An 11,590-nucleotide genomic window follows, 5' to 3' on the forward strand; every position below is an offset into this window, starting at 1 on the left:
ATAACTTGGGGCAGTTACTTTGAACAAATTAACTTTTGCTTTCCAACAAACAGGCAGACAAACCACAGCAAAGCAGGGAAGTTATGGCGCGCATATTAATTGAAGTTAGAAAATGGAACCAGGAAATATCAAATCAATTAACTTCATTGGAACATGCTTGCATGGCGTGCCTCACTGTAGGACCTCACCCATATAGAATGGAATGTGCATATACAATGTTCGGGTAATGGGCCAACTCTGGCCTAATTTTTAGGTTTTCTGTCACGCCTCACTGTAGGACCTCACCCATATAGAATAGAATGTGCATATACAATGTTCGGGTAATGAGCCAACTCTGATTTAAATCCCAGGTCCCAAAGTATGTCTTGCCATAGGATCTTACCCGTATAGAACAGCCTACTTAATGGTTTTAAGTGTTTGACTTTTAAGATTAATTGTGCATATGCAAAGTTGGGGTAATGTACCAACTGTGGTCTAAATCTGCAGTCCAATTGCGTGCCACATTGTAGGACTTTTCCTCAATGTAGCAGCAGACAAATTCAAAACTATTACCATTTATATTAATTGCTAAAAATTGCCAATTGTTCATATTATTTATATTGGGAGGTAAATAGACCATTAATGGATTTCAGCAAACTTTAGTCTGGCTATTAAAAAAATAAAACATCTTTACACCACCATTTACTCAGTATAAAACTAAAGCTTTACAAAATGTCAAAATACATACACTTATAGAATCCATATTAAACATCACTTTTGGAGGCTAGTGAAGAATCTTCCCCCCACCTTATTTGCTAACCCCTAGGTTAGGGGGTTAGGTGTTGATGGTTAGGGGGTTAGTGGTTATAGGGGTTAGTAGTTAGTGGTTATAGGGGTTAGGAGTTAGTGGTTAGCAAATATGGTGGGGGGGGGGAGGAGATTCTTCACTAGCACCCACTTTTGTTCAAACCCCATCAGATAACGTTTTTAAGCATTGCACCACACTATGTAAGAAAATGTAATCATGAAACCAAACTGCATGAAAACTATATTTACTTAAAACACAATTAACCAACAAGGGAAATCATATAATTAGGCAACTCTAAAATCCACGAAAACAAAATTAACGTACAACAAGCTGCATAACCGTATACATAAATTTGCAGCATAATTATGCATCGTATCTAATGTAACAATTCCGTTTTTCATTTAAATTGTTCAATATCAAACTGCATGCTGTCTAAACATCAATACTACTACTACTATCAATTCAACATAGCTACGTAAAACGCGTAAACTCTCACAAAACGTTTGTCATTATTACCAAACAAACGAAACGTTGAGTGAATCTCGTGGCGCGCGCCGCGACCATGTGACGTCATCAACAAACGTTGTCCATGATTCAGCAACAAAATTTCTTGCTCCTCGAAAAATGTCAAACTTTGTTCACGTAAATTTTTAGTTGCTTGGTAATTACATAAATTTAAATAATTTATAACGACCTATTTAGATGTTTTAACAAGTAGATATTAACAATCTATTGCTATTTTAAATATTTAGGAATGCGTGCTATGTATTAGCACTTTTTTATATTTTATAAATTTTAGATTTGCTTAGATTATTTTATTATTAGCATTTCGCAAAAATAAATAAGAAAAAAGAAACTCAGATAAATATTGATAAAATTTTGTTATTTATAAATATTTCTCCTGGTATCCATTTTAAGTTTAAACCGCCGAATAGAAACCGTATAAAACAAATCTACTTTTTTTAAAATAGGGGAGTCCAATAAGGGTTGAAATTTAAATTTACAAACGTAACAGGGTATTGTACTCAAAACAATGAAAAATAAATACCTTTAAATAAGATAAAACTTTAGTCTTCGAATGCAGTAGGGAATATCAAATTAACAAGAAAGCATAGCTTTAATAATAGGCCACGTGTACTACAACTTTATTATAAAGGGAAATTTAGATATAGTAGGGTGGGAGAAGATGGGACACCTTTTTATTCTATTTTCTCCTCCAATTTGGTAGTAAACAAACATTCAACGATTTTTTATGTTTATCCTCACGGCTCCCATAGACCGTTGTTAATTGTTTAAAACACGATCAGGACATCCCATCTTCCCCCACCCTAATATACTATATATGAACGAATAAAACTTACTTTATCCTCGCGTGGCCGGAAAAGGACAGTCATTATAACACAAAAAAAAATTGTTATAGGTCTTTTAATTTCTATGAGCGAAATAAATTAATTTATGTTTAAATACGAACTCTAAATAATCCGCCTCCCGAGCCTGTTCCGGTATTTTTAACTTTGCGGATGAACTATAGCGGATGATAAACTTTATAACTATAATTAAATACACAACGACGCTATGACGTCATTGCTTGAAATGACGTAGAAATTTGACGTCATTCTTCAGTGACGTATCAAGATATTGACGTCATAACACTAAGCAATAAAGCAGAAAGTAAGTTCTTTGATAATTTATTTTGCAACAATACGAATTATATACACAAAATAAACTAAACTTGTTGACTTTACTGAAGCTTCTGAAAAATAGAAACAGGATTAAAATACCTTCATAATTTATGTGGCTGGCGTTGGTGGAAAGCCACTACGGCACGACAAGCCCCCAGCCAATGGTAGTGGGTTTCTACTCTGGTGAGAAACCCTTTGCTGGATAGACCTTACCCAAGCAAGGTTAAACTAACCGTCAGACAAAAATAGTAAGGAACACACCAACAAAAAGACAAAAATAGTACAACGAGTGCAGCGACATACATGTGCCAAACATGCAACAAACACAACAGCTCAATCATACAAAAAGGGGGCAAAGTCAAAAAGTAATTAACGAGGACATAATCATTGAAACATCTACAAATAAAATATGGTTCAAATCCTGAAGGATAATCATCTGCAGTGTACACCATATTAAATGTCCGACCGCAAGGAGTCGAAGCCAACAACAGCTCCGCATGTCCCAATCAAAAGGTGAGTCGCCATGTTGGTACCGCGATACTCTCGTCGTATCTTCACACAATATAATAACGTCCGGGTGTTACGCACCGCATCGACCGTTACAAAACTGCGTCAGGTTGTTACGAACCGCATTGACAGTGACCCAAGACCGAGCGTAGCATCACTGGCGGCGACATCGACGCAACACCCTAACCGTTAAGTAACTCAATCAAAACTGACGTAACCGCACCAGACGCAGGGTCATGACAATGCTCTGGCCCACCGTATCGACGCCGTAGCGCAATTGTGACGTGGCCATCGTCCCAATCGCGTTACATGACGTTTTAATATAAAGTATGTCAAGTGGAAAGTTTATGTTACAGTATATTAAATGGATTTCTATTAACTTTATGCGCATATTATACTGCGTGTTAATATTACTCGAGTATTTGTGTACCAACATATCGTTCTCACCAAGCGATTAGGACAATACAGAACCGCTAAAGGCTTCGACCTTTGCAGACGAAGTACACAATAGAGTGTACAACAACAAAATCGGATCCAGCAAGATGTTCGCCATAGTTTTATTGCATATATTTCAAAGACATGCAAAATGCACTATAGTAGTGACTGACTAAAAATAGCTGGCAACATTAGGTCCAGCAGAATAAAGGAGAGCAACGCAGACAAGACACACATACAACACACAGCATACCCTTCAAACCTCAAACTTCAAACCGTGTATCCTTATCGGCGTCTTTGTTCTTTGGCTGCAATGTAGGATAGTTACGTCACAGTTATACGTAGTAGTTTTACGTAACAGACTGAAAATTCACTGATTCTTCAAGTTTATTCTACATATAAATTAATTTAAAAGTTGTCGTTTATTACTAAATATAAACACAGATATACAATACCTTTTAAATGCGTTTTCTTCGGCAGCTGTATTCGCGGATTCTTCTGCTAAGTGTAATTGTTAAATCAGATTATATATTATAACGTCATAACTACTTTTATTCTTCATTCGCGCCATGGCCCGCTTGATCCTCTGTGACGTCACATACCTTGTTCTGCAAAGTCCAACTTTAAAATTCTATTTAAAGCAAAATAAGTTTGTGACAAAACAATGAACTTACGAAGTGGGTTCTTCTGTTGCGTCATCACCACTTCGTGACGTCACATAGTTGATGTTTCTAAAAAAGTGCTTATGTACGTAATAATGTCAATTGTGATTTATACTTTACCAATTCTTTGATCTTCTTGCTTCGCGCTCATGGGCAAATATAATTAGAATATACAAGTAATGTGCCTTCGACGCAAAACGCGCATGGGGCCCCATGAAAAAAACGTCGCCAAACGAAAGGGTAGACCAGTCGCGTGTTGTTCAGCCGTGACGTAACGAAACTAATGACGTAACAATAGCACGAGCGCGGCGAACGAATTTTAAACCACTGCGTGGGATTGTGACGTAACAGAACGCGGCGATTTTGAACCGAGATATTATGTGACGTCGCGCGTAACGTCAAAAAAAGAATCATCGAGACTGAATAATAAAATAAAAAGAACGTCCCGGGATTTACATTCAAAACGAAAGGCAAAAAACTTGTAGCATAAAATTAGATATAAAATATATAAAGTAATGTAGTAAGATTGCTGTATAATGAAGCGATATGTTATAGTAAATACTATGCCATAATATAATACTATAAATGTAATCGAATAATATACTTAACTCAAGTCTTGCAAGAAATCTTCCTAAAACCTTCCAACTTGTAACCTGGTGTGGAACCAACTTCATCTAAACTGGTAACTCGCCATGAACAAGAGCCGTTTTATGCGCGGAGCAATCAAGGAGGGCGCAATCAGCTGGTGCGAAGCGCCTGTCACGTGACCAATCTAACCAATCAGCTTCAAGGATTGAATTGCAGACTGGCTGTGACGTCAGTTCAACATTGTGAGGCAATAAACTAAATTCACAATGATTCGCGACTAAACCTCGGGAAAATGGCTTGCTATAGCATGCATCAACGTTAATTCTATTTAATTCATTTTTAACGGTCATCACAATTGTATTGGCGTGTACATACATAACTATATGGAATATTGTTTTATTTGTTCCACCGATTGCAATAACAAGACCATATTCTCTAATACAGAAGTCATTGTATGTTTGTTTCTTTTGCAAAGACTAATGATGTCATTAGTAGAGTGGGAAAGATGGGACACCTTCTCATTCTATTTTCTCGTACATCAGTAAAATTAAAAAAAATAAATGACAACGATATATAACAGACGAATAGAAAACAATGAGGGCAACTAAGCTGTATAATAAGACTGTCTTAACATCTGTGTTTTAATTTACAGCATAAAAAATGAATCAAAAATAACGTCCTATTGCGGTATAAAAATAGAAAATGAACGCCCAACGACCGTACATTGTAAGTGTGAAAGAAATGTTCTGACGTATTTGTTTTTAAACATAAATCAAGACGAAACGTCGTATTACAGATATCGCAAGCTTTGATATTAGCTGTTGGAATCATTCAGTAAAGCAACTATATTTTAAAAGCGTATGATATCCTTGGGCAAAACACATTTTACAACAGAAAAAAAGCCGGCGCAAAATATCACCTAAAAGCAAATGAAACACTCACAAAGTTACATATACATGGTAAACGAACGACTGTCGGTTTCCAGCCACGCAAGGATAAAGTAAGTTACATTCAGCCCACAAAGTTGCATACGTGGGTTGTCTAAATTATCAGCCATACATAAAAAAAATCTCCAAAAAAATAATAATCACCCACAAAGTAACATACATGGTAACTCGTAAGCTGGCACGAGGTGTTAAACCCGTGTTATAACGACTGTCGTTTTCCGGCCATGCGAGGATAAAGTAAGTTACATTCATACTTGGTATCTGTACAGTAACCGTAGTACGGTTTAGAAATAGAACATATAGTGGGGTGGGGGAAGATGGGACACCTTTAGCACATAATATCCAAACATCCTGATCGTGTTTTAAACAATTAACAACGGTGCATGGGAGTTGTGAATATACAGTTTCATAAATTTTGAATGTTTTTTTTGCTTACTACCAAATTGGAAGAGAAAATAGAATAGAAAAATAGAAGAGAAAATAGAATGAACAGGTGTCCCATCTTCCCCCACCCTACTGTAAGTAGATCAATAACATTCATTCATATCGGTTGCCTCCGTTGTGTGCTTGCAAGTAGTCTTATCGTATTATTAACACATTTGTCCTTTTTCCTGTCAGAGCTCCAATCCTTTGCCGATTTCTGCCGTTCCAATGCTTTAGAAAACATAACCTCAGCTTCTTCGAACTTCTCCATTCTTAGAAACTCCACGGCAAGGTTATGGCTGCTGATTCCATACACAGCGTGGTCCTGAGCCCCAGCGCCGTAGCCTTCCTCCATAACTTCTAAACACTTCTTGAGGCTCCGAATTTTGTCGTCATATAAATACCCGTTGCTGTAATCGTCCCCCAACCTTGAATACGCTGTCCCTAACTTCCACGTCTCGCATTTTCTTGTTCTGTATATTCGGTCGATCATTTCTGTTAACCTTGAATGAATAAATAAATGAATGTTACTTGTTTAACCTCACATGGCGGGATAACGACAGTCATTATAACACGGGTGTTCTGTTTCATACACCTCGTGCCAGCTTACAAGTTACCACATATGTAACTTATTTATCCTCACATGGCGGGGCAACTACCGTCGTTATAATACGAGTGTTCTGTTTCATACACCTCGTGTCAGCTTACGAGTTACAACCTATGTAACTTTGTGGGTGATCATTTTTATGTATGACTGACAGCTTATACAACCCATTAGTGACCACTGTGTTGGGAAAATTGCGGTTAGGTGTCTTGCCCAAGGACACATACGCCAACAATGGTAGCAGCGTCGAGCCACTACCTATGTGAAGGCCTGCGTGTATGCACTATATACTACCACAGCACTCGTACCTTATAAGTGACTGCCGAGTAAACTGCGTAAGTTGTTCGTTAAAACGTGGGATATCCATGTTCTGTAATCCAGTCATGCAGTTAAGAATCCCCGTTGCGCCTGAGTCCGCGTTCCTACATCGCTCAAAGATGTCAGCTGAGCAGTTGTAGATCCAAGCCGCTCTGGAGAATGCGGAACTCTGCGCGTATCTTTAAGAATGATAGATTTAATATACAATGCTGTTCGATAAGCTAAATATATATATCACATAATTTCTCATGTTTCCTAGAATTGTGTTCTTAACAATTTCAGCGCTCTTGGGGTAATGAGGATGGACGGTTTGTATGATTCGGTAAATAATCTTTGTTTACCACCAAATGGGACGAGAAAAGAGAATGAAAATATAAACCAATTTAACCCAACATACTAATATTTGAAACAAAACAGACGTGTGCCTCTACACTCGAGAAAGACACAAATCGAAAGCATCCATTCATTGTTACCATGCAGATAGACTTTACTTACCTTTCGCCGATCTCTCTGATACTTTCGGCAAAGTTGGAGCTGAATTCGTCACCAGAAGCTGCCGTCTCTTTCAGCAGTCGTATCGCGTCAGAGAAATACCTGAATATAAATAAACGTATGTAACTTATTTATCCTCACATGGCGAGGATAACGACAGTCGTTATAACATGGCCGTTCTGTTTCATACACCTCGTGCCAGCTTACAAGTTACCACGTATGTTACTTCGTGGGTGGTTGTTTTCCTACCTCATACTATCATCGAGCCGGCCACAATGACGTAGAGTGAATGCAAACTTTAAAAGAAACGTTGTTCGTCCATTCCCTGCAACACTGACCATGCATTTTTCGAATAATGGTAATGCTTGTTTGTATTCTTTCAACTCCCAAAGCGTGTGGGCGTCGTCTGCAATGCAAAACAATGTAACTAGCTTGCATGTATATACATATAGTGAACAATACACTTAAAAGCTTATAACATGGGTGTTTCTTATACACCAGATACACATTGTGCATTCATACACCTCATGCTCACTGTCGAGTTATAACATGGGTGTCTTCTTATACACCAGGCACACATGGTGTATTCATACACCTCATGCTCACTGTCGAGTTATAACATGAGTGTTTCTTATACACCAGATACACATGGTGTATTCATACACCTCATGCTTACTGTCGAGTTATAACATGGGTGTCTTCTTATACACCAGACACACATGGTGTATTCATACACCTCATGCTCACTGTCGAGTTATAACATGCGGGTCTTCTTATACACCAGATACACATGGTGTATTCATACACCTCATGCTCACTGTCGAGTTATAACATGTGTGTCTTCTTATACACCAGACACACATGGTGTGGTTATACACCTCATGCTCACTGTCAAGTTATAACATGTGTGTCTTCTTATACACCAGATACACATTGTGTACTCATACACTTCATGCTCACTGTCAAGTTATAACATGGGTGTCTTCTTATACACCAGGCACATATGGTGTGGTTATACACCTCATGCTCACTGTTTAGTTATAATATGGGTGTCTTCTTATACACCAGATACACATTGTGTATTCATACACCTCATGCTCACTGTCGAGTTATAACATGTGTGTCTTCTTATACACCAGACACACATGGTGTGGTTATACACCTCATGCTCACTGTCAAGTTATAACATGTGTGTCTTCTTATATGCTCACTTCGAGTTATAACATGCTGGGTGTCTTCTTATATGCTCACTATCGAGTTATAACATGGGTGTCTTCTTATATGCTCACTGTCGAGCTATAACATGGACGTCTTCTTATACACCAGACACACATGGTGTATTCATACACCTTATACTTTACTGCTAAATAGCACACACATATATATATTGGCTTACCTTCCGCAAGGCTTAGCAAGTCGAACATGAAAGGTGTTGATACGGCAGTCTGTGTGTCTGTAGTTATATAAATTTGCGTCAGGGGAAAAAAATGCAAAAACAGTTACATACGTGGTAACTGGTAAATAGGGACGAGGTGTATGAAACAGAACACCCGTGTTATAACGAATGTCGTTGCCCCACCATGCGAGGATAAATAAGTTACATACGTGGTAACTTGTAAGCGGGCACGAGATGTATGAAACAGAACACCCGTGTTATAACGACTGTCGTTGCCCCACCATGCGAGGATAAATAAGTTACATACGTGGTAACTGGTAAATAGGCAGGAGGTGTATGAAACAGAACACCTGTGTTATAACGACTGTCGTTTCCCGGTCACACAATGATAATTATGCGTCAATCTCATTATATTCAATGATTAACCTGTTGTTTGAAGGTTTGTCGATTCTTTTGTCGACGTTTGGTTTTCGGTCGCTTTCGGTTTATTTGCAGTTTTTGTATCCGCCGTGGTACTGGAAAATCCAAAACAATTTAAAAAAAACTTGATAACGATAAATATAGTAAAGTGGGGAAGATGGGACACCTTTTTAATCTATTTTCTTTTCTCATGAGGTAGTAAACAAAGAACATTAAAGAATTACAAACCCGTAACGCCACGACTCTTATATGCCCCTGTTAATAGTGTAGATACTATGTGCTGAAGGTGTCCCGTCTTACCCCACCCGATACTATTTGTGGTGGTCATACATAGTTTGTTGTTTTATCAGGGGCACTTTTTAACAACTTTCGGAGCACTTTTTAACCCCACCTTTTAAATGAATCTGAGTGCATTTCGTTAGGTGTTGTTGGTTTGCTGTTGTGTGTAGATTCCAAATTGTCACTGAAACAAGACGGAACGAAATGTAACTTGTTTATTTATAAAGTGCAGAACACCTGTGTTATAACGACTGTCATTGCCCCGCCATGCGAAGATAAATAAATTATATACGTGGTAACTTGTAAGCGAACACGAGGTGTATGAAACAGAACACCTGTGTTATAACGACTGTCGTTGCCACGCCATGTGTGGATAAATAAGTTACATACATGGTAACTCGTAAGCTGACACGAGGTGTATGAAACCGAACACCCGTGTTATAACGACTCTAGTTTCCCTGCCATGTGAGGTTAAAGGTTACATTCAACCGAGTAAACTATATTAATATATTCGAACGACTTTTTTATTCAAGGTAAAACCAAAGTCCCGACCTGTTCTGTGGAGATAAACGAAATCGAAGCTGTTTTCCATTTTCATAGAGATTGTAATATTCATCCGCGAGGGAGGTCGGCAAGTTTTTTAAGAATGTCCCAATGACGTCATCAGCCCTCCCAGCTTTGACGTCATCAAGGAGGCGACCTCCTTTATCGATGGTAAATTTCATCCCAGAATCTCCGGCCGAACGGAAGTTACGTAATAAAGCATCCGGATAAACACGGTATACAGCGAAACAGATCGCGGCGGAAACTCCACCGTTTCGAACAACGGACGTTAAAAAGTTTTCTGGGATTCCTTTAAACAATGCAGTCGAAATATCCACAAGATCTGCCCGCCAACATAACGAAGATCGGACGCCTCTTATTTCTGATGGGAGGATTTTTAAGTTTGTGACTTCTGCGTCCATTGTAATAATCGGTACTGTGAACTAAAACTAAAAACCTAGCAAAGGCATAATTACAATTTTATTTAGCTGTTCAAAAACGCTAAGATAATACAACCTTGTATTTATATTAGTGTGGGGAAAGATGGGACACCTTTTTTATTTTTGTCTTATTCGTTAGCAAACAAAGAACATTCAAAGAATTATGAATCCTTATCGTCATGAATACCATAGACCGTTGTTTGTTTAAAACACGATCAGGATATTTGAATATTATGTGCTAAAGGTGTCCCGTCTTCCCCACACATTATATATCACTTATAATATATACAGTAACGAAGATCAGGTTATTAAATCAACGGAAAGAAAAACATTAGCTGCAAAACTACAGCCTTAAAAACACGATACCACAAGTAAAAACTTCTTGAGTAAAAGTGTCAGATAAAAGCGTGGGTTCTACACCAACGATATATGTTAAACCACTTTTAGCAACATGGTAATACTACATGAACCATAAGCCCACCATGCTTTAACTTAGCAATCAGCTGGCGTGTTCTAAATAGTCAACAGCATACTACAAAAGTAACGAAGTACATACTGAATGCTTTTAAAATAGCTTTAAAAACTATATAACTTATTTACGTACATAGCGACTCCTGTACCCTTGTACCTAAAATCATGCAGGCCTACTTTTACTCAGCTAATACCTGTCGAAAGCTATTTGCTTGTACTTATATAGCACGTACAACTGCTATGTTAGTATATAAGCATACGAACCGGGTGATTTCCCGCTATGTTTTTGCGGGTAATCCCCATTTCTTTGTTTGGTAGAAGCACTTCGTTCACAAAACTTACACAAACAATTCAAAATTTGGTAAAGTATATTTTTAGACTTCTATTTATAAAAAAATCTTTGGGACATGACTTTTATATAGTGCGGTACTTTTGCTTTTCTTTCTTTTACCATGGCGTGTTTTAACAACCGTCGTTTTGCTGCTACTTCCGTAATTTCGATTCTGTATACCATTTTGAACTTCGCTTTTGTATTTAAAGAAAAAAAATAAAGTAAATGGTAATATTATTATGCTAATCATGTTTATGAGGGTATT

The 11,590-nt window shown here is 37.8% G+C and overlaps 1 protein-coding gene and 1 long non-coding RNA gene across 3 annotated transcripts; both read right to left on the bottom strand.

Annotated features, from left to right (window-relative positions):
* Positions 1 to 2,641: 2,641 nt before the first annotated feature.
* Positions 2,642 to 4,787, bottom strand: LOC113475058. 2 transcript variants are annotated; one of them, XR_003396797.1, is made up of 4 exons: positions 4,086 to 4,787; positions 3,961 to 4,019; positions 3,867 to 3,909; positions 2,642 to 3,719 (listed from the first exon to the last, which is right to left on the bottom strand). It is a non-coding gene; the product is annotated as an uncharacterized LOC113475058 (long non-coding RNA). The 2 variants fall into 2 exon arrangements; XR_003396798.1 differs by having other exon boundaries at positions 3,867 to 3,912.
* Positions 4,788 to 5,855: 1,068 nt separating this feature from the next.
* On the bottom strand, positions 5,856 to 10,647 carry LOC108950279. The gene is made up of 8 exons (XM_018815576.2): positions 10,093 to 10,647; positions 9,653 to 9,724; positions 9,268 to 9,356; positions 8,842 to 8,898; positions 7,695 to 7,851; positions 7,449 to 7,547; positions 6,944 to 7,132; positions 5,856 to 6,534 (listed from the first exon to the last, which is right to left on the bottom strand). The coding sequence occupies exons 1-8, from the start codon at positions 10,503 to 10,505 to the stop codon at positions 6,150 to 6,152; spliced, it is 1,461 nt and encodes a 486-aa protein (XP_018671121.1). The 5' UTR covers positions 10,506 to 10,647; the 3' UTR covers positions 5,856 to 6,149.
* Between the last annotated feature and the right edge of the window lie 943 nt (positions 10,648 to 11,590).

Source organism: Ciona intestinalis, unplaced genomic scaffold (genome assembly GCF_000224145.3).
Source record: "Ciona intestinalis unplaced genomic scaffold, KH HT000094.2, whole genome shotgun sequence".
NCBI classification, from domain to species: Eukaryota; Metazoa; Chordata; class Ascidiacea; order Phlebobranchia; family Cionidae; genus Ciona; species Ciona intestinalis.

What these genes read in the sequence shown, in the direction of transcription:
- LOC108950279 (XM_018815576.2), bottom strand. Translation starts at nt 10,505, where the DNA reads ATGGACGCAGAAGTCACAAACTTAAAAATCCTCCCATCAGAAATAAGA. An exon ending in CACTCAGATTCATTTAAAAG is followed by an intron (nt 9,357 to 9,652) that starts GTGGGGTTAAAA and finishes TGGATTTTCCAG; the next exon opens with TACCACGGCGGATACAAAAA. An exon ending in CTTGCTAAGCCTTGCGGAAG is followed by an intron (nt 7,852 to 8,841) that starts GTAAGCCAATAT and finishes TTTGCATTGCAG; the next exon opens with ACGACGCCCACACGCTTTGG.